This window comes from Gallinula chloropus, assembly GCF_964237585.1.
Source record: "Gallinula chloropus genome assembly, chromosome: 4".
NCBI classification, from domain to species: Eukaryota; Metazoa; Chordata; class Aves; order Gruiformes; family Rallidae; genus Gallinula; species Gallinula chloropus.
In genome coordinates this window covers 69,505,039-69,528,256 of record NC_140088.1, presented here as the reverse complement: position 1 = coordinate 69,528,256, position 23,218 = coordinate 69,505,039, and the positions used below count along the sequence as shown (strand labels likewise).

General features: G+C 44.5%; 1 protein-coding gene across 2 annotated transcripts; it reads right to left on the bottom strand.

Annotated features, from left to right (window-relative positions):
* Nucleotides 1-53: 53 nt before the first annotated feature.
* Nucleotides 54-20,798, bottom strand: DAPP1 (dual adaptor of phosphotyrosine and 3-phosphoinositides 1; the record flags this gene model as incomplete). Of its 2 annotated transcripts, XM_084264041.1 has the most annotated exons (9): nucleotides 54-1,325; nucleotides 1,699-1,786; nucleotides 2,238-2,323; nucleotides 4,159-4,221; nucleotides 4,461-4,508; nucleotides 6,464-6,594; nucleotides 10,783-10,916; nucleotides 14,438-14,560; nucleotides 20,737-20,798. In XM_084264041.1, 9 exons carry the CDS (start codon nucleotides 20,796-20,798, stop codon nucleotides 1,275-1,277), a joined length of 786 nt encoding a protein of 261 aa, XP_084120167.1. In that variant the 3' UTR covers nucleotides 54-1,274. The 2 variants fall into 2 exon arrangements, with proteins under 2 accessions (XP_084120167.1, XP_084120168.1); XM_084264042.1 differs by lacking the exon at nucleotides 4,159-4,221.
* Nucleotides 20,799-23,218: the final 2,420 nt, after the last annotated feature.

The following is a 23,218-nucleotide window of genomic DNA, read 5'->3' as shown; positions in this document are numbered from 1 at the left end:
CCTGTGCCACAGCACTTGTGTAGTGGGAGAGCTTTGTGGGTGCTGTTTCAGCAGAACTGACTGTTGTGTGGGAAGATGTGGGCTCCCTGTTCTCCCTACCCCTCCAGGAGGACCAGGATCGCTTGGGGGAGGGGGGTCTTGCAGCTGGGTCAGCCATGAGGTCAGGCTGAGCTGCTCTTGACAGCTCCAGTGTGTCAAACTTTGGTCCCAAACTCTAAGATATATTTTGACTACAGCACCAAAGTACGGGGCTTCCACTTCTCTGTGCAGCGAGGCAGAGCGCTGCTACATGCGTATGAGTCTTACCGAATACAGGCAGACATTTGCATCAGGTTATGTAGGTGATGTATTGTTTTAAGTTCAGATTTTTAGTGTCTGTGGTGCTTTTCTGTTACTGATTTTGTTCAATGTAAAAGTGAGCAGTGCTCAATCCTACAGCAGAGCTCTGGACAAAACGCTGCTTTGAGCTCACCCTGTACAAAGTACAAAATCTGGCCCGCTTTCAATGGGAGCTGTAGGGTGCCTAACTGGCATCACCCTTCCTTATGGCAGCTCTGTCCTAGATGTGCTGAGAACCCGCTGTCCGTTGCCAAGTGGTTTGTAAGAGCCCTGCTCACCTGCTGCTGCACTTACAGATGCTGTCTGAAACAAGCATCCCCTTGTCGCAGTTCGAACCATACAAAAATGTTCTTGGCCCGAACTGAGTGTTTCTCACCTATGACCATGAGAAGGGCCTTGAACTAGGCTCTGGATTGTAACACACTATTTACACAAACATAATTACCTCTGTCATTTTTTTTGGTGTAGAGCCTAAACGGGTGATGAAAAATAACTACTGCATGTTTCCAGAAAGGACTGGTTTTACGTAATGGGCTCAAGGTTATGGAATATGCTGCTAAGGGTTAGTTGTGATGGAGCGTGCAATAAATTATCAAGAGTGCTCTGAATAACCACAAAAGTTGTAAACAGCGACTACTTCTATGGTTCAGAGGTGTCTGAATTAGGTGTGTCACACACACACACACCACGTGTATCAAGCCGACACTCTGATTCTGCAACCATCTCCACATGCAACTCAGGAACCCAAGAGCGCTCAGCTGTAGGAATCCTTTGTGTGGGGAGCTGGAAGTGAGCATCCATGGGTGGGCATGCATGCACACACACATGCCATCTGTGAGCAATGGAGTCATCAGAAACTGTCCTCTTGTAAGCGATGCCTTCCCCTTGACAAAGAGGCAATCCCCACCGATGGCGCAGAGGCTTTGGAGGCGCAGCTAGGAACTGAGGGTGGCGGCACGCTGCTCCAGCTGCTTCCGTATTTGTGACTAGAACAGAAAGACACTTGGTCACTGTTTGCCTACACGTGGATGTGGGCGAACGCTGGTGTTTGTAAGGAAGTAAAGCTTTCAAGCCTTCCTACTGTCTTCTTACTGCTTCCCTCATGACCACACACAGGCAGTCTGTGCTGGCACTTCCTATTGTTTACCATCGACACGATGACATCCTTAAAGATGGAAACCATTTCTTCTTCCTACCGAGTATGTGTTAGAAGTGCAGCCTGAAAATGCTAAAGCGGGTTTGTGGGTGTACACATTACACAGACCCAAGGTCTTCTGGCCTACTTGGCCTGGCAGCCAGAGCAAATGCTCCCTTCTCACAGCGCTCAGGGGGGTTACGTAACACCGTGCATCATCTTACCAGTTTCCATCGCAGTATTTTAATCCACTCGTCAGCTTCTACTCCAGTTTTTGCACACAGGTAGTATGTCCTTAGTGGGAACACTAAACTGTAAGTAAACAATTCAAATTAAAGACTTAAATTGCTAGAACTACCTGTGGTTCTTCCTGCAACTGGGCCCAGCTGGTCAGCACCAGCAGCTGTTTAGGCAGAGGAGGGCAGGGAGTGTGCTCCTGTCAGTCAGCAGCCTTACAGCCAGACCATACCTAAGCTCCATGGGTCTAGGGGATGATTATACATACTAATAGAATTAGGGAAAGAAATGCCTGCTGCACTAGGCCTACACCCTTCCTCCTTGCCAAGAAAACACCCTTTTGCCAGTGGCAATTTGGCAAAGCTGTGTGGGACTGACAGGTGGATTGACAGAAACAGACCCACTGAGTTAAAGATCAGGGTCACAACTGGCAAGAGACCATTCAGAAGCACCCGCTGGTTACGCTTCCAACCGCTCTGGCTATTCTGACCTTCCCAGCAGGGTCCCAGTAAGCACAGCAACTTACCAGAAACAATTGACTCTTTCCTGGGAATAGTCAAATTGCACAGCTGAGCATTCAGTTAAGTCAAGGGCTCGAATTGGTTCTGTGGCCTTGAAAATAAAACGGTTTTAAAATGGGAACATGTGAAAACAGAAGATAAAGCTAGCTCAGTTCATCTTCAATGCATCTCAACCTTTACAGGCACATTAGATTTTTGCAGGTATGGGTACAGTAGCTAAACCCAAACTAGCAAACGTAACGTTGGTGCTAACATGAGATGAATTGAGCTAAATATAAAAAGGCCCAAGACAGGCATCTCAGATCAAGACAACAGAAGAGATCTCTGCTGCAGGAAAGCTTGAGCTAGATACAGCCTGAGGTTGATGCATTACAACATAACTGACACAGCAACAAACCTGCTCTCATTTCCAGCTACAGTTCACAGAGACAGAGGGATGGTTATAGGTCTTATCAGGCCTTACCAGCTGCTGTGGATTTAATTAAGTCTTAAGTACTTTAAAAGGATGAGGCTGGACAGAAAGAAAGTGTAGAAGCTGAGTTAGGGTAGTGTTTGCAGTAGGAGTGGTGAGTTGGACTGTATGACTGTGTCTAGCTCTTGGGACAGGCCCTGGAGTACTTGGGTACAAAGACGTACAGTGTGCACAGTTACAACATGTCTCCCTTAAGATGTTTCTTTCTCCCTAAAGTATGTGAGTCCTTTGATTTGTTTCTCTCAGCCTTGCACTCTTAGGCACCTTGCAAGAGGCAGCTGAAGTAGAACAGCTTGCTCTCAGCTCAAGCACCCTTAGCTGTTCCCTTGGCCTTTCATCAGGTGTATGGAGGCATCTGGTGTTTTCTCACCTTTCCTTACATCTTCCTCTGGCTCAGTTAGTTATCCCTCATACCAGAAGAAAGCCACTGGTGGTTTAGCGTGCTAACAAATGCAGGCACAGGGCTGGCAGCAAGCTGCTTGCCTGTAGGTATCTGCAACCTCACAGCAACGACAAAGGGAGTGCCAGGAGCCACCAGAGCTGCTGTGCAGGGGAAGGCTGTATTCCTGACAAGGATACCTTCTTGCACAGTAAGTCACAAATGCCGCTCAAATGTTTAGAGTGCTCTCTTTGACGTGTTATCCTGGAAACTTAACTCAAGTTGGCTTGAACTGAAATGAAAACTGATGGAGGTCTGTTTAAATAGATGAGCTGTGGATGAATGGCAATGTTTGGTGAGGGCAGTTGTGGCTGTGTTAGCATCTGTTAGGTGCTTGAAATAGGGCTTGGTGGAGGCGCAGAAGTAAATGCTTTGGCTGTTTGTGAAGGGACCTGAACTGGAGGTACTGCAAGGGTGGTGAAACTCTAGAGGTGTTTCTTGTTTTTGCTCAAGTTTAAGATAGCAGTGGAGCAGCCGCTGTGAGGACATGCTGTCTTGCTCAGATGCAGCGGGATACTCTATGGCAGAGTGCTGGGAAGGAAGACATTTTGAATTGGATGGTTTTCTACGCACACCGTGCGACCACTTGACATAAAAAGATGAAATCAAGGAATGCAAAATATACTACTTGTACCTTTGCATACAAAGTTTGTGTGTTTGCAGATACATTTTAATACATGACTGTCTGTTAGGCTGTGTGTCAAAGCTACCAACAGAAGCTGCGTTGTGCTTAAACTTCACTGCACAAAGCAACTGGAAATGCACTGCAACCAACAACTCTGTCTAGTAGGTAAGGGTGACAGAGCACGGAAAGCATTCTTCTGCTGTGAAACCTCGGAATGTTGTGAAAGTCATCAGCAAAACTCTGACTTTATCTGAAAGGTCTGATCCCTCTGACAGTGTGGGAAGCTTTAGCATGGGAAGCTGTGATACAGATGCAAGAAGCCAGAGAATTGAGGGGGCTGAAGCTGCCTCTGTAGAGGTTTAAAGAGTAGAATCGGTGTTTGCTACTTACTGTCTGGTCTTTGAAATACTTAAGTTCGTTCCTATGCAGTGTAAACCACCTTGTCTTCCAATTCTGAAAGATTGAGAATGGATGGTAATTGCCTTGTGAGGATTTAGCGTAATGCTTCTTAGGAAAGAAACACCTTTGAAGCTGTTGACTTGCTCTGGTTTACAGTCCTGCTTTGCTGTTGCTCAAAAAGCAAATTGTCCCTCTCTCCAGGGGAATGCCGGCAGAACTACTCCACCTCTGCATTGTCTCTAGCTTCTGTGCATGACTGCAGAGTGGAAGTAAGGAGTAAGACTTTTCCTTACCTTGACTATTTTGCCTTGTTTTATCAAATATCCTTCTTTTGTACCAAGCTGTGAAGTAAAAAGGAAAGGGATCGGGGTTAGAGGCTGAGCTCTGCTTCTGTTCCCCCCGCCCCCCCTCTTTGCCTATATTGGGAAGATGGAAAAGCAGCCTCTTCTTGAAGAAACCTCCCATGGCCTCTTGCCCTATCCTCACTTCTGTCCTCCCCTCATTAGTAAAGTTAAATGGCTGCCTCAGTACATGTTGTAACCAGAAGAGCAGTTACAGTCCTTCAGTAGCTGACAGGGAAATTATCCACAGAAATGACTCCTGAAATGCAAGTGGTGGTGGGGAAAGTGCTGTTCTACTTCAGCATTCTCTTCTCCCAGCCAGCCAAGTGTTTGAGAGGGAAAACATGTTCCATTAAATGTGAAAAATTGGTTTTGAACTGTTTCCCCACCCCCATTAGTGACACCTGGGACCTTATACCTTCTCAGGTACTGCAAGTCTTTGGGTAGGGACATAGTTGTGAGACTGCAGAGCCCTGAAAACAAAATTCTTATCAAGTTAATTACTACTTGCTCTTGAAAAAACATTGCCTTTTTATTGGTTGTAAGTGTAATCAAGTTTCTTTGGAGGTTAAAGTGGAACTGAGCCAGGAAGGGTGGGGTGTGAGACCCATCAGACATGTTTCTTTTATCAACTTCATTAACCTGTATCAATGTAACTCTTCCTCTTTCAAAAAATATAGTATGTTCTTAAATACTTCCCTCTCTGTTCTGAGCAATACTGTTCTGGGGAAACCACCTGTCTCACTTGGAAATGAGTTACCAGGGATTTAAAGTCTCTAATTACTGTCCAAGTGAGTCACAGATGTCCGAGCAGGTGGCCCAAAGGGGTATGAAGATGTTCTCTTGTTTCTCACACCAGCAAGGCATAGCTTTTAACTCGACACAGCTTTTTACTGTCTGCAAAATTGCTATGGCCTGAAGGGTGGAGGCTGTTCTGTCAAATCGCTCATTTTGGGTCTAAGCCTGTGTCAGAATACAGCAAACTGTCTTCCTGCTCTAAGACAAGGTGATTCCAAAATAATAAAGCCCAAGTGTGAGTCTGCCAAGAAGCCCTTTTGAGCAATGTACCTACCAGGATATACATGCACCGATGAACTAGGTTGTACTGCGCTGTGTTTGGGGCTTCCTTTTCCAAACATGCCCTTGCCTGCCTTGCATATTTTGGAATATCTTTTTCAAAAAGTCTCTTTTTAATTGACTTATAAAGTCAAAGATGCTCTTTCTTTCTCCCAGTCAAGAAGGAGGCCGTACGTTGTTAACCAGGCAAAATAATTCTAACAAACAAGACTGCAAACTAGTAAGTCGAAATGATCTCGTGTCTGTCAGTACTACTGCCTGCTGCCTGTCACCTAATCCTTATATTCACTGAGTGGGACAAGACTGTGGTAAACCCTGTAGCCCCTACTTGGGTTTGTTATTTCGTGTGCTCCCCTCCGTGCCTGTCAGGGAAAAGAGAGAGACTTCTCACTGGCTGTAAAGGGTGTTCGGCAAAGTGAGGGCTGACAGTGCAGCCTGACATCCCTATTGCTGCACACAGCTCAGTGAGTGTTGCCAGAAAGCTGTGTGAAGTGTTGCTTGGGCTGCTCCCAAACCAACACCACCACAAAACCTCCTGATAATGTTACTGCTATGCTGGCATTCTAAAAGGAGAATAACAGCAAAATGGAAACTTCCCATATATTCTTTTGTCTGGATGGTCAGGCTCACCTAGGTCAGCTGCAGACAATGTTTTCCCAGCGACAGGTCTGAAAGTCTCAGTGACAATTGTGAAAGGCTTTATTTGTCACAGGACTGACCTTAGCAAGCCTCTGTCTGCTTTGCTTTGGTTGGCAAAGACTTCCTGTATTTATGAACCCATAAAGGGATGAATTAGGGGTGTTATTCCATTGTTCACTCCAGTGATGGTACTGAACTTGGGCCAGGAGTAGCACCCCTCCCACCAGAACACAACTTACTGAGGGAGCATTTGGAACAAGATCGCTTTCTGTCCTTCCTGTCTGCATCGCCGTGTGAACTCGTACGGACTCATAAATGGAAGGTTCTTCCACCTTCCGTGGGTAGGGATGCTTCAATACAATTAAGGTTCCTGGGGAGAAAAAAGAGCAGGAGTAAGTCCTCTGACAAGTCTCAGAAAATAACTGGCAGTAGATGCCTGTTTGTGGAATGGTTAACTTCAGGGAATGGTGAAGTTAAAAACGCATGAAGGTGCATAACCTCCCCAAGATCGTTGTTACCCTCCCTGTAAGGAGTTATCCTTGGAAGGGGGCAGGACTTGGGTCACACCTACATGAAAAAACAGTCACATGCTATAAATGACTCCCATACTGATAAAACTAGACAAATATTTCTGACATGCATCATTTGAATAGCTTAGATTGTGAATGGTATTTTCTAGAAAAATCCCCCCATGCAGACTCCAGAGGGGCACTTGCTGTGGATTCACTTGCCCAGTCTCACTTCCTTGGCTCTACTGTGTTGCTTAGAGTCCCCAGTACCCTGGGCACATGGACCTTGCCTAAATCTACTCCCTCATCCCTGTACAGCGGGAGTCAGTTTGTTCTTGTATCTCTGAAAATAAGAGCCATAGCCCTCTTCACTTCTAAGTGGTAGGTAATCAAACCCTTTCTGCAATGCATGGTTAAGCAGTGAAAAATCAAGGTGCCAACAGAACAGGACTTCCAGACAAGCCTCAAGCAGGTGTCTCCTGTTCTGCTTGAACCTTCTTTCCAGTCAGGGAGTAACTAGGGAATACAGAACAAATTGAAACACAGATTTTACAGTGATGACTGAAATGTTGACCTACACTTTCACTGGATTCATGAAGATGTGACTACGGACATTATCGTGCCTGTTTACATACAGCTGTGTAAACTGTAAATATACAGTGCCTTTTTAAAGCCTTTAAGCTTACTAGTGCTTGCGGGGAATCACTTGACGCATCAAGCTCCCTTCCTACACAGGAGACTGGCTGGCTGGGTAGGCAGGATGTGAGACTAGATATGAGGCCATAGCAGTCAGTCTGGTTATGCCAACAGCCCCACTGCTTGCTGCATAGCCACTTAGTCTGCCAGAGCTTCGGACACAGACTTCCTAACAGCAAGCCCATGTTGCCTTCAACTGCTTTACCACAGCTCTTCCCAGCCAGTAACACTTTGACTGCCCTTCTTCGTTCTCTGAAAAAGGGTGTGTTTAGTGCATATTCCCTGCAAACCCCTGCCTTCCCTATAATGAACCTGTTAAACTTCTCATAATTGTGAAGAACCTCTTCAAAATATTAACTGTGACCTCATCTAATCTCTTTCTTTAAAAATAATGTGACAGCATACTGACTGCTGCTCTGCTTGCATTCTGTGCTGATGTTGTCAGCTTTTAAAAAGGAGGGACACTGGAACTGGTAAGGCCTTGGACTTGATACCTACAAATGACTGAGTAATTTAAAAGTGAATTAAAGTTTAAAGTATATTTTGTAATGGGAAGGGCTACAAAGGGAAGTGAAAAATTATATTTGAAGTAAGCAACTGAAATCTGTTCACAGACATGAGGGGTGTATGCAAATGCAATACATTCAACTTGCAGTAGGTGAAAAGTCAAAATCAGTTTGATTCTCTCCAGCCTTACAGAAAAATAGTGCTTTCTCATTTAAAATGAAATTGAGAACATGACTATCACCAGTCTACAGAAACTACTTGTAAGCTGACACAAAGAATCAGAGTAACATCATCTCTACACCAGGGATAAAGAGCCCTGCTGCAGAACTGGGAGGAGTATTTGTTTTCTAGTAAGTTCTCCATGCTTTTTTCCACAATAGATATGTGTACTGAATCGTTGGGTAACTGTACAATAGAACTAGTAAAAGCTGCACTGTGGCAAGATTCTTCTTGCATGTTTATGCATGATACCTATTTCTAAGAAAGAATGAGAATTGGTCCCATTGTTGGAAATGTTGACTTCAAGTGACTTTAGCTTTTGTCTGGGAAATTACATAATTATTTTGAAAACGTATAAAAACTTTCAGGTAAAAATCTGATAAAGCAAACAGGTAAGAATAACTCCTTGACCTCGCCACTTTGAATAAAGATAAAAATACAGAACTATGACAGTGTATTGCTTTAACCTTGTTACTGAAGAGATTCAGCTCGCCTGTTCAATACACCATCTCACACAACACAGTAGCCCTGATCTGTAGTTCAGAAGGAAATGTACACGTTACACTGACAAAAATACCAAGCAAGTCCATGTAACTATGTGGAGTGGCAAATGAAGCTGTAGTAAGAGAAGGTTTGTTGGGCTTGAAGCACGAGCCTGCAGTTGTCCCTATACAAAAGGACCACTGTGCTCCATGGACTAGCTGGCAGGGGTGTAGGCCTGTGTGATCAAGTACTGATCAAAAAGAGTCTGGTGTGCCTCTTTGGACACAAGACTAGCTCCAGCAAGACAAACTTAAATGGAAGATAGAGTATGTAATTGTTTCCACTATCCTGTGGGCCTGTCTCTTATAAAATTCTGTCCATAAGCAAGGAGGGGATGAAAAATGCTATCTTGCTCCACTCCTTCATTCCTGATCTCGCAGTGTTTCTGAAGAAAACTGTCAGTATGACAAGGAATAAGAAAAACTGGTCCAGCTACTTTCTACGAATGTCTGAGCTCAATGTCACTTGCTGCTTTTCACTGATAGGAAGCCTAGGAGATCAGACTTTACTGCTGGCCCTTCTGCCAACCCACTACGTGACCCTGTCTTGGGCCCATCATTCTGGCACACTGACAGTTGGCTTAAAGTGGGCTCTGATGAGCCCCTAACCCCTTCTTGGTATAAATTCGTTACCACCCAGGAGACCTTTGACACCTGTATATGAAGGAACATTGCCCGGGCGCTAACTCTCCCTACTGCTATCCATAGCAAGCTAAGGTGGAAGGTTTCTTGATGTGATGTTCAAACAGCTTTTTGTATTCTGTAGAGCATCCAACTCAAAGAGTTTTCACAGAGCCAGCAGAATCTGATTAGGGAGCTTTAAGGTGACAAGTGAGCTCGTCATTCAGCAGTGTTAATCCTGTCCACAGAGATCACGTAACACCAGTGCCTTCCTTACAAGTGTCTGCAATGCATGCAGTGAAGGAATGGGGAAATACAAGTTTGTTGTGTCATCTGAAGTCTTTTCAGTGTTAGGCCTGTGGATGCATGTCTGATTTTACAAGAAAACTAGCTTACTGGCACAAAAATACATGTAGAAACTCTGTGTTTGAACTGCACTTAAAAAAAGAGAACACATTGAAAGACAAACATGCCACACTGAGTGTACCGCTGCATTTTTCTTGGGGGTGGGGAGGAAATAATTGCAAAGCAACACTTGAATTTAATGCTTAAGAGCACTGGTGCAAACTTAGAATGTGACGTAGTGGTTATTGCGTGTGCCAACTGTCATTTAAGTGGGCTCTTGCATATATAAGTAGTACTACTCTGAGTTATTTGCATACACTTTCTACACAGGATACTGAAGTTCTTGGCACTAACTTGTACTGACACATTTTCAACTCTCAGACTTGAAGTAAAACTGAAAACTGGCATTATAGTGAAAACATGCCTCTGTTTCTCCAGGGATTCTGATCTGGTGGTGTTCAGCTCACTTGATTCCTACAAGTTTAATCTCTCTGACTCAATGCAGGCAGCACATTGGCTGCTAAAGAAGCCTGTGCTTTACTCTCTCTTTTTCTTAAAGTCAAGACAAATCACTGTGGTGGCAGTGATGGCAGATGGCATCAGCAAGCTGATTAATCCACTGTAGACATAAAGGGAGAGGTAATGCAGGCTACATTCCCTACAGAAGAGAGAAACATATCACTGTAGGCTTCTTCCTTAGGTAAAGAATAGTGGAACTAAACAATTTCAAATCCCTTTTCCCGTTTATTCTTACTGGGGGGTTTCAACTTCATAGACTTTTATTTCCTCTCTAAACACCATGCTTAGGTTTTGCCCTTTCCAAGAACGTTCTGTTCTTTCCAGTACAGACACATTTTGAAGCCCTTCTCTTCTCTGAGAAATCGGAAGGAGCTCATGACCCTGGTCAGCAAAAACACAGTAAGCCTACATGCAGTTTGTCTTCTGAGTACTTGAAAGAGCTTAAGAGAAACATCTTGGACACCTGAGGTTAAAGCAAGTATGAAATTCTGAAAAGAAACACTTTAGCAGTAGATCAATTTGCTAACACATGGGAAGCCTCTTACATCTGTGTGATGCATGACTACAAATGAGTTCATGTAAGCATAGGGCTCTCCTTACCTGTTTCGCTTCCAATTAAAGGCTGATTTGCAAAATGCATGACTAATTCCTTCAAGCTAGAAAATTCATTAAATCCAAATTTGAATGAAGTTCCTATATGTTCAACATGGAAGTGTTTCACAGAATCTTTTCCCCTAAAGTAAGAGAAAAGGAAAAATTGTTAAGGCATAAATGCCCAAGGCACTGGCATGTATGGCCCTTAAATAGCAGCTTCCATGACAGGAAATCTGGCCCAGATCACAGGCTGGCAATGACTGTTCCAGCAGTAATGCCACTGCCATTACTGTCCCTCGCTAATACTCAGCATATCTGAGACTCAGATTTATTGAGGAAAATGTAACTGCTGCTTCTCAATTAGATTCCAGATGAGCCAAGCCAAGTAAGTTAAATCAACTCTCATGGCAATCACTAAAAAGACTCCCTAATAAGGCTTCCAGCCCTCTCTCTAGGCAGGATGATATTTCTTTACTTATTGGGCTTTAGTGATGATGGTGTACCTATACTATTTGCTGTGTGCCTTATATTACAGGTAACATCCCCAACTCATTGAAAATGTATTCTTCTCTTTCAAAAATAGGCTGCCTCCTTTTCTGCACCCAAACAGGGGTTCGATAGCCTAACTTTAGGTATCAAAAGCTTTACAGTTTGTCTGCTTTGTCTGGGCTCAGGTGAAGGGTTCCTCTATGGTGGGCACATGTCCCACTGACTCCTGCCTTTGTATGTCAGGGAAGTAACAGCACTTATTTATGAAAACTGATGGTATTTAGAGAAATATGTAAGGCCTCACTTCTTGGACAGGTCATAATTTTGACTTCAGAAGACAGCAAAGCACTGACTGCAAGTCTCTCTCCTGTCAAAAAGTTACTTTTGTTAATGCTACTAGCATCCAAAATAGGGAAAATGTCTGGGGAAAAATGCATGGAGCAAATGCACTGAAAATATGGTGGAGAAAGGGACTTATAGTGGCTTTTCCACTGTTCATTGCAGCTTCCACAGGAGATTGTATTTCATACAGGTCTTTAAGCAAACATTTATCTTTGAACACTTAGAATACTTTTGGTATTGTACAACATGCCTCTCCTCACCTCCCACGTGTTTTGTGCCACGGTCAGCTGGGCACTATGCGCAAGCCAAGCATGGATGCCTTGCAACAGCATGGAGCTGCTGGGACTTGGATGCAATGACAGCTTTCATCTTTTCATTTAATTTCACAAGAAACATGATGTTGCAAGGACAGCAACTTCCACTCTATTTCCTAGTTCCTTTTTAAAGTTGGCTAATTTAGCTGGGGGAGGGGACTTCAGGCAATATATCATCTTTCTTCTCACGGCTGTCAATAAAAAGTTCAGGGATGTCTAAGCATTGTTTCCTTCCAAAACAAATTATAACAGAATCACAGGGGTTGGAAAGGACCTCGAGAGATCATCGGGTCCAACCCCCCTGCCAAAGCAGCTCCCTAGGGACATATCACTCAGATAGGCGTCTAGGCGGGTGTTGAATATCTCCAGAGAAGGAGACTCCACCACCTCCCTGGGCAGCCTGTCCCAGGGCTCCGTCACCCTCACTGTGAAAAAGTTCTTCCACATGTTGGTGCGGAATGTCCTGTGCTCCAACTTGCAGCCACTGCCCCTTGTCCTGTCCCCACAGACCACTGAAAAGGGGCTGGCCATTTCCCCCTGCAGAGCTTCAGTTGTAACAATGACTTAGGCTCTATGCGGGGCAGAAAGTACAGAAAAAACTCTAGAAGGCATTTTAGGAGAGAAAGAGAATGACAGCTACAACTGTTGAAGTTACCCTTTCTACAAAAAAGTATCAGAACAAAATTACTTATCCTAAAATTAAATTTTAATATGAGTCAAAAGTGGAAAGGAAAGCCTAAGTGTTAAATGTTTGAAAAGTATCAAAATATTTTAAAATAAAAATTAGTATTTCAAGGGAGTTGTACCACCAAAAACCTCATATAATAATCAAAGATCAAACTGCAGACTGGGATATTCAGTTCACGTGATAATGTGGTAATTCTTGTTCCTTCATGGAGAGCTGAGCAAGAGGTTGGAATTGGCCCAAGGTAGACTTCTCTAGGTCTTTGAAAGCTCAAATTTATTAAAGCAGCAAGTTTTCTTTCATTAACTAACACTTTAACTTTTCCTATTAGAAGAGCAACTATTTACAGCCTTTCCTTTGCACTAAGTGGTTTCTTGAGTGCCCTTTAAAACTAGCCTCAAGATACTGTTTTTGTCTGAGGTAGCATACCTCAAATAATGTTCAGTTATGTTTTAAAGTAAAAAAATAAAAATTAGCCAACAAGACAATTTGGTGGGGTTTTTTTAAAGGAAAGCTTATTACCTGTAAATGCTACGATTCTTTTCTCCCGGGACTTGCACTTAATTCAGTCATTGCTACTCTGAATACTCGTTACACTAATTTTGTAACACCACTTTCAGACCTGTTGGGCACCCCCCAGCTCGCTGTACAGATGTCTGGCTGTAGCAGTAGTGATTTCAGCAGCCTATGTATAGGGGCACCTCTTCCTGGGTATCCTGTCAGAGATGAGTAAAGCAATTCACGTTTGCCTTTCACACCTCTGGGGAACAGGGTATGTGCAAATTGTGCTCTCCTCAGATCCCAAGCAGCTGTGCTCCCAAACTGTAGCAGCGCCTGGCACTCCACGTGCAGAAAGTCACAACGTCAAGGGTGTGTGCTGTGTTCCTGTCCATGGGGGTTGTGAGTAACCAGCATCGCTATACCATCAGAGTGACTTCAGCTTAAAAAGCTGCTGTGATTCAGCTAAGCTGTGGTCACTCTTTGCTCAGAGGCGCAGTCTGAGGCAGAAATGAGGCTGAACGCCGTAGCTTAAAATTTCACCATAGAGGTTTAATATAAGTTGGAAAAGGCTAAGAGTGTGTTTAGGGTTGGTTAGCCCCACTCAGCTGACATGCAGGGACTACCTTCTATGTCTAATGCCTAGGTCTTTCATGTTGCCTTTCCAAAATAGCATGGCTTCTCTCCTCCTTGGAGACTGTTTAAATGTGAGTAGGGAAGTAGCTGGGCCTGGCTACCTGTGCTCTATACTGGCTGTGTCCTGAACCAATGTACGTTGCAGCAATTGACTTCAAGGGCTTGACGCCTGTCAACTGTGAAATAGTCTTGACTGGCTGAGTCAGCCCAAAACAGAGGAGTAAAACCATCCAGTCAAGCACTGCCTCCTCCCTCAGAAATAACAGTTCCTATACAGAGATCCAGAAATTGGTAAAGTTATTGCCTGTTAACTGGTGTATTTATTACTCTCCTCATGATAAAACTTTTCTACTCCCATCAGCTGTTTCTTACACTCTTGTGGCTGCCATACAGATTTTTATCATGCAGACTGGAAAATCTACAGCTGATCCATGAAATTGGTTTTTGCCAGTAAGATTAATTCATAGCTTGGAAAAATACAAACAATTTTCAAATCCAATCCAATTATTTTTTCACCTATAAGTCATCCAGCTGGATTACACCATTAGGACTATATATATTAAAATGGTCTGAGTCCCAGGAAACAACCTGCAGCTCATCTGGACACGAGGCCTGGAAACAGACATGGGAGTAAATGAAGACTTAAAAACTGCTAGCTCTATGGCGTCAGATAAATTCACTTTTGTCCATACTCTACCTTACAGAGAGGGAGTACAAATTTTCCCCTTCATTACTCTTCCTCAAGAGATAGCTTCCGTCCTGCCCATTGGAAAGCAGCAGCGCTTCTGCTGCATGTCGGGTAAGATTATCGTGATACCACCTGGGAAGACACAAGGGGTTAAAGCATCATTTGCTCAGCTCCATCACAAGAGGGATGGCCAGCAGGGACAGGGAGGTGACTGTCCCCCTCTACTCTGCCCTTGTAAGGCCCCATTTCTGTGTCCAGGTCTGGGGCCCACAATACAAGAAAGATGTAGAACTGTTGGAGAGGGTTCAGAGGAGGCCACAAGGATGATTAGAGGGCTGGAGCACCTCCCCTATGAAGAGAGGCTGGGGGAGCTGGGCTTGTTCAGCCTGGAGAAGAGAAGGCTGCGGGGGGACCTCATTGCAGCCTTCCAGTACCTGAAGGGAACATACAAACAGGAGGGGAATCAACTTTTTAAAAGGATAGACAATAGCAGGACAAGGGAGAATGGATTAAAGCTAAAGGAGGAAGGTTTAGATAAGATATTAGGGGGAAGTTCTTTACAGAGTGAGTGGTAAGGTGGCGAATGCCCTGTCCCTGGAAGTGTTCAAGGCCAGGTTGGATGGGGCCCTGGGCAACGTTGTGTGGATCCAGACCTGGAGGTTGGTGTCCCTGCCTGTGGCAGGGGGGTTGGAACTTTATGATCCTTGGGGTCCCTTCCAACCCATGATTCTTAACCATGACAGCTTCTGTTGCATTATGGAGCTGAGAGAGAAAGGAGTGCAACTAACACTGCTACAATTTCCATTTACCATCCTTCTCATGGGCGCACACAGGTTAACAGAGAAAATTGCCAACTATCCATGTACTCAGAAAACTTCATTTTTTAACCACAAATCTGTGTGCAAACAGCTAACAGTTTGAGAATCGAAGCAGCCCTGCAAATCCTGCCTGCACCAGCAACGAATTACCTGGGCCTACACTGATAAGGTGAAAGCAATTTTTTTTTTTGCGGGAGGGATGCAGGATCCTTTGTCTATTTTCAGAATCTGTACTTCCTGACATATCTACATGCTTTGGTACGCTTCCTCTTTTGGGGCAAACAGGCAACACGTAAAACACCTCCCAAACTGGTTTTCCTGCAACTGAGTTCATCTGCAATTAAACACATCCACATAAGCTGGAAATTTTAATTTGAAGCATAATGTTGTTGGAAGAAGGAACAGAGGAAAGGATCAAAATTAACAGACAGAATTTGAAGTGAAGATTTAGGAGATCTCGCCGTTGTTGCTGCTTGGCCATGTGTGGTCTCAGTAGTGCAGGAAAGCATCTAAGCGCCTGCTTCACTTTACTGCAGTTAAAGGAACTTCATTAATTATTTTTTTAATATGAAAAATTCCACAAGGAATCCACAGGAAAAAAATTGTCCCAAGATGATTGTGAAATGCTGTTTAGGGCTTTGTTTCCACACAGAATGACTCACAATAGAAACACCTGATTTCTTTCAAGAGAAAAGGATTTCATTAGAAATGATCCTGAGACCAAACACAAAAAAGAGCTGTGGCTATAAAAGGCTGGAGTGCCAATCCTGTAAGCTGTGTTGTGTGCAGGTATTAACTGTAGACATGCACACACATACCCAAAACCTCTGGAGCAGGAGTGCCCAGGGCACAGCTCTGCAGGCAGCAAGCTTCTCCCCTTGTCTGTATACGGAGTGGTGCCCAGTCTCTTTCCCCTTCCTTTAAACTCAGCGTTGGTGTGAAAGGCTATTACTGTTCCAGCCAGAAAAATACAGTTTGACTGAAAGCAGAAGTGTGATCGCAGCACCTTCCGGCATTTGTATCATGGCAGTCTTCAAACCCAGATGAGGTGTAATTGTATACTCTTCCTTCTTATCTGTCCATCGCGAGCTGCTACTAAACTTAACATCTCCCACAAAGTTTTAACTCTGAATTTAGATGGCTGCCTATCTGAAAGGCCAGCTGGGTGATAAATTGCTTTGTGAGGGACTCTAGACTGTTAACCCTGTGGAAGGCAAGATCCATGTGAAACCAAATACAGGCAGGGTATTGCTGCTTCAGGTTTAGAACGTGCTCTGTGGACCATCTACACAGTAGAATAAAATAATGAATATGTAAAGATCAAAGTGTCACCCTCTGAAACACCTGTTAGCTGAAATCTGCTTTGGGATTAACTGCCCAAGTAAGTAACAGTCAAAGGTCAGATCTGTCCTGCTGCGACGAGGATCATATCGGCATGCACACTTGGCCAGACCTATGGCTGAGAAGACAACGCTCTTTTGCCTGGAATTCCACTATACGTTTTCTCTCATTTCCGTGCAAAGGAAACATACATTAAGAACATCTAAGTGGTCATTTTCATAGGAGGGGTATTCAGCTTGAGGTTGCTCATAAGTGCACTGCGATGCTATTTCCAAAAAGCCTTTTGCTAAATTGCTTAAGTTTAAAAAACTTAATGAAAGCAAAGGGCTTTACAAACACCCATCTGTTTGAAGCCCCTAGTAAGCGCTTCAAAAAGCTGAGTTGTCTTAACTCTTCCCTCTTGAACCGTGATGCATACCTTGCATACTGCAGTGTTTCTATGGGTCCTTGTAGTCACTAAAAATAAATAATCCAGAAATATACCCTCTACTTTGATGCTTGTCAGGCTGAAAATCCCCAGCGGTGTAGAAACTGCCTGGGGATCCTGACTCTGATTTCTCTAAGAAAGACAGAAGTTCTTCCCAGCTTCACAGCTACTTCTGCTGGGTGCCCTTGTCCTTGCATACCCTCCTGTCTCAAATAGATAGGTACTTCTAGAAGATTTTTCTAGTTTTTTTCATTTCTTCTATAAAATCCTTGATATTCCCCTTTTTGGGCTTCTTATCGCTGATTTGACTAGTGATCTCAGTTTCAGAGTTTATAATTGCTGTAATTTATCCATTCTTGTTACTTTAACTTTGTCCTAAATTGCCTTAAATCTCTATCCCATAAATGTAAGCATGCTTGTGTTGTTGACATACCATGCTTTTCCTGCTCTTTGGAGTAAAGTGCCTCCTGGGCCCATGAAAGCATGTCTTAAGATGGGCATGCAGTCCCAGTGAGATTGCCTTTGTTTCTCCTTGGAAAATAAGCATGTCCAGAAATCAGCCTAATCTTGAGAGGTCAGATTGCACCGGTGACAGAGTAGGAAGAGTTTTACTGATGTTGCTGTTGAGAAGGATAAGGAAATGAGACACACAGTGTCCCAGAGAACCAAAACTCATCAGACCACATAGCCTTGTCCTGAGCATCTGCTACACCAGTGGGGTTCCCCCGTGGGGTAAGCTGGTGGCTGTCACAGTACAAGCTGTGTCTGTGCTGGCTGGCCATACCACTGCAGCTGTGCTAACCATCGCAGCTCCAGAACAGGACACCATAGCATTAAAATCTCTTATTTCATTAAGATTTCCGCACAGTTAATGGGGTGACTAGACCTCCCTATACAGTGGTGGTAATCAGGAGTATGCTACTACAATGTTTGGGGTAGGAAGCCCCTTTTTTTGGCAAGAACATCATCCTCAGAATGTTCATTTGCTCTTTTCCTTAACGACCCATGCTGTTTCAAAGAAAAGTGTTAACAAAACTTCTTTTCTATGTCTACTGCAGACCAATCAGCATTCAAGTAAGGCATTTGTCATTTCTGATAATGCTATTGGCAAGGAAACCACATGGATATTTTGTAAAACATTTCTACCTGTGCAAATAGGGACTGGTGAATAAACCTGTAGCTTGGCATCAGATGGATACACTTTTTAACAGCACTGGAATACACGAGGAATGCAAACACTCATCCAAAGATGAATGTTGAGTCACTTGGACAATTCTCAGCCATTGCTACTTGAAAACTGTGTAACACTGTGGAAACACTTGCTTTTCTTCCTCAAAAAATGAAAGATAGTGCCAGAACAGAGCACAGCTGTAAGATCTGACTGCCATATGGCTTTAGTATCTGGTGAGGTACCTCTAGAGGTGTGCCCATTTGTCAGATAAATGCAGGAGGCAGAGGTCATGTTTATTGGGGAGGGACTTTTTAGAAGGGTATGCAGTGATAGGACAAGGGGGAATGGTTTTAAATTAAAAGGGGGTAGATTTAGATTGGATATTAGGATAATATTCTTCACTATGAGTGTGGTGAGGCACTGGAACAGGTTGCCCAGGGAGGTGGTGGATGCCCCCTTCCTGGCAGTGTTCAAGGCCAGGTTGGATGGGGCACAGAGCAGCCTGCTCTAAGTGAGAGGTGTCCCTGCTCATGGCAGGGGGTTGGAACTTGATGATCTTTAAGATTCCCCTCCAGCCCTAACCATTCTATGATTTTTTTGTGTCCTTATCAGATTGTGCTGTCAGATAGCTAAAGCCTGGATCGAGTTAAAAACTGTGTGCAGGTTTGGCTTACTTTGGTAAAGAGTCAGGCAGTTCAGAGTTCCTTCTCAGAAGCAGGAAGAAGATTCTCAGTATTCAGCTGGGTGATCTCTGCTCCCTTCCCAGAAGCTCCCTCCCCTAATACAGAAGGTGGAAATACTGCTTGTGCTCCTCAGTGGGTGACTGTCCCCATGGAAAGCACCTTGACTGACTGAACTGCAGGAGCCAAGCACAAACAGTCTAATTTCTCTTTCATCAACCTCTGAAAGGGAACGGAGATCCACATTAGGGGACAGATGGTCCAGATATGCTCTCAGTAGCACTCTGATATTATTTAGAGCAGTTATTTACCCTGGGTCAGTTTTTTTTTTCCTGGTGGTAGATGTTGGCAGGATTTGCACTCTTTTTCATATTAAAAATATACCTTCTACCATGATGAGTTGAACTTTCTCACACTTTGAAACTATGCACTAGCCTTGAAGACATATTGTCATTCTTAGGTTAAAGGAGTAGGTACCCTGTACTGCTTGATGGCATGAGTGGGCAAGCACTGAATTAACTCCTTTGCTGGATGCAATGCTCTTCACCTACCTGTACTCCATGACTGACTCCTCCAAATAGCCTCACTAGTTCTCTATTCTCTGCATGCTGGATTTCAGCAACTTCCAGATCATATCTGACAAGCTGTTTAGTTATTTTAACTTTTTTTCCCCTAATATCAAACCCTAGAAGTGTTACCTACCATCTGGAAATGATAGAGTTCTCTGTATCTTGTGCCAGTGAAAGTGAGGTTTTGGCAATGTTTTTAGTGGTGCATGTGTTGACAGAACTCTAGAGAGCCTACAAAAGCATGAGAACACTAAGGCATAAATTACAGGTGGTGTACAACAAAAACGTATTTTACTAAACATCCTTCAACATGTCACACTGAAAGACTTAATCACACATCTCTGTAAGGTACTTTGTTGAAATACAAAGGTTCCATTTCATAGGAAAAATAATTTTAAAATAGAAATATGAGGAAGTAGCATCAGTGTATCGAGCCTTAAAGTTCATGTCTTCTAACTGCAGGCTTTCACTAGTTCAGCTTCTCCTTTTCACTTCCATTTTCTCTCCCCCTCCTCTCAACTGCCATTGTTCTGATTTCCCCCCATTTCTTTTGCCCACTTTCTGTCCGTTGTAATTTTGCCCTTGCTTACATTGGAAATATAGATGAAGGAAAAAAAATTCTTAGCACCACTCGCCCCATCCCAGCCTTTCAAGTTCCTCAATTCCCTGACCTTATCATCTGACCTAGACCAGTGGCCTAATTCCCCTTCTGCTGTGCTCCATGCTTTGGCTTAGTACTGTTTGGTCTCAACAAATACTCTCTGTTCACGGTACTGTTGAGCCTGGAGCTGGAGGAACGTAAGAGCTGCTGCTGCAAGGGATGAGCAGGAACACTCGGACTGAAAAAGGCCACAAGAACTTGTTTCCTTTTGCCCCGTTCCTTTAGCCTCCAAAAGGCAGTGTCGCCCAAGCTGTCCCATGTTGGGATGGAAGGTGTGTTACCAGACCAGCCTGTAATTACTGCGACAACGAGACATTCTACATTCTCTCTCATCTCTTGAGCAAATAAGGTGAGCTGCAGCATGGAATTCCCCAAACTCGCGTTGTACCCGACCAGCTCCAGGAGTTCCACGCGCAGCGTGTGTTGGGGCCGTAGCCCAACAGTGATAAATAAGCACAACTGGAGAAAGGCTGGGTCCGGGAGCTGCCAGAGACACCTTCAAAGAACCACCATGATGTCAGTTTCCTTTAAGCCCAGATGTTTATGGCCTTTCTGACAAACTTCAATGCTCCCTTTTAAATGTTTCGATACGTTTAGGGGAGAAGCTAACGAACGAGATACCCATCGCGCCCGCCGCTTACCCGAGCGCCTCCAGGTCCTCGTCCAGCGACGCGGAGGGACGCGGCTCCCAGCTCTGGGTCATCGTCCCGCCGGGGGACGACGGCTGGCCTCGGCGGGCCGCCTCGGAAGTGCGCGGACGGGGCGGCGGCGCGGCGCTTCCCCGGGCGGGTGTAGTCCCGCCTCGCCGCCGCCGAGTGCCCAGCCGCCGGGAGGCCCGCCCCGACGGCGAGGAAACGATACCCTCCCCCTAACCGCCCCATCCCCCCGGCCCCGGGTCCCTTCGGCCCCGCCGGCAGAGGCGGCCGGAGCCCCCGGCACAGCATCTCTCCCAGATTGCAAATATCGTGCCTAATTCCCAGCATAATTAATATTTCCATTTAACCCCGTACCCCCCAGAAGTTCATATTCCGAAGTGTCTCATGTGCGTGCCTATTTCTCCGACGCAGATTGCCCCTGCGGCAGTACTGCTAAAGTACTCCGTCAGGAACCCTGTGGGTGTTTCTGGGTTCAGGTGAAATCTGTATTTCTTCTGTAAGTGCCGTGCGGTAAACACCGTACCCGGCCGGCCCCAAGGTGTTTGTCGCCTGCCCCTCCGAGCGCTGCTCTCCGGGGTGGTGTCTGGGAAGCGGGACGCTGCTTGCCTGGGGCCTGTCTCACCGTGATGAACCGATTTTGATGGTGACCCTCACCTCACCCCAGGGTGAACTTGAAAGAGACTGTGCTGCCTCTCAGAAACAGCAATAGGAATGTAATGTAGAAGGTTGCAGAAAAGCAGCTACCAAACAGGGAGGGGAGTTGTATCAGACAAGCACCCAGCTCTGTGGATGAGAAACTCCTGAGCGTTACCTGGTGCCTGTCCTTCCAAGCGCTTAAATGATCTGCTGCATACTAGAGGTTATTTCTATTCCATAGTGCTTAATGGGAAGTAATTATTATAGGTCTGGCAAATTCCTTGATAAACTACTTTGCCAAAAACACAGGGTTCTAATGTCAGAAAGAAAGAGAGGGCAGAATGCTGTTTTCCAGTCACACACTGAAGTTTTCACTGGGTATCTAGTACTGGAAGTAAGTTATTTCCAGAAAAAAATATATCAAAAGAGGCCAGAAGAGTTATTGTTTATTAGAAATTATATGAACAGCATACACAGCATGAAGCTGAGTGTCATTTGGAACACTCTCATTAAAAGCCTGCTGGTCTCAGGGAATCAGTTTTGGATGAGCATTCCTAGCCTCCCAGATGGGAAAACTTAGCAGAGTTTTCATGTGTTGTGTAAGACTGTCCTGCTGTTTGAGCTGTTGATTGTGTTTTCCCTGGCTGCAAGGGGCTCTGCTCCTGTACTTGTCCAGCAGCTGAGATGAACAGTCATTCAGATACAGATTGTGCAAACTGTGGTTTTCCTTATTAGGACTTTTCAATTTTCAGTTTTTATTAGGGAATATTTTTTTCATCTTCTTCCTGAATTTGTCCCTTCCTCTACCACTTATTGAAGGATTGTGATCTCATAATGTCTTTGGTAACCTGATACTGAAACCCACCACCTTTGGTTAAATAGGTGCTTTTGACAACTCCACTGTTTGTGTGTTTCTGGATAGATTTGCTTATTATTGTTCTTCCGTTTGGAAAGCTGCTTTGTTTTCAGCAGTAATGAACCCATTCCGGCTTATCTTGTCTGTGTTATTAAAAGATGCAGGAAAGCAGCTATCAAAATTTCTAGGGTTACAGAGGGAAAAGCAGAGAAAGAAAAACTAAGTAAATTCCAAATGGTGAAGAGCCACCACTAAATTTCTGTGAATTCTAATTACATCACAAATTGTCTTAAAAGCTCAGCATTGCAGGCTGGAGGGTGGTTTCCAGCCCTCCTGTCCCCCATCGTGTTTTCTGCCCCAGTGCCTTGTGGTGGGAGAGGGTTCCCATCTGGGAGCAGATGCTTCCTCTTACCCTGCACCTGAGAGTGCAGCGTTTCCTCTTGGCTCACAGAAAAGAAAAAAAAGCAGAAATGGCACTCCTGTGACTCCTGTGCAGCACGGATCCGCCTTCCTTTTAATGAAGTCAGCTTGATTTGGTTGGTTTTTTTAACATTCATTAGCCACAGGGCAGAAAGTCCACAGATTGCCAGTTGGCGTTTCCTAAAATCCAACGTACTTTAGTGTCAGGGTTTTGTCCCTTTCCGAAGTGTGAGCACTCTGCTTGGAGGACGTGGTTCTGTGTCCAGTTTGAGCACTGTGCAGCACAGACCTGTAGATAGCAGCAGTGTTCCAGAGCTTGCTGCTCAGCCCGGAGTGCTGCTGGGCACGAAGCACCCCTGAAAGGTGCCGCCTTCTGTTATACTATGCCTACTGGGATAGTTTTGTTTTCTTCTCATCTCTGCATGCCTTTCAGCTGCCAGAAACCAAGGCATGATTTAATAAAAATGTTCTAAAGTCTTCTTTGAATAATGGCCCTATCTCATGGGAAAAAAGAAAACCCCAAACCCAACAAAACCCCCAAAAACCAAACCCTAT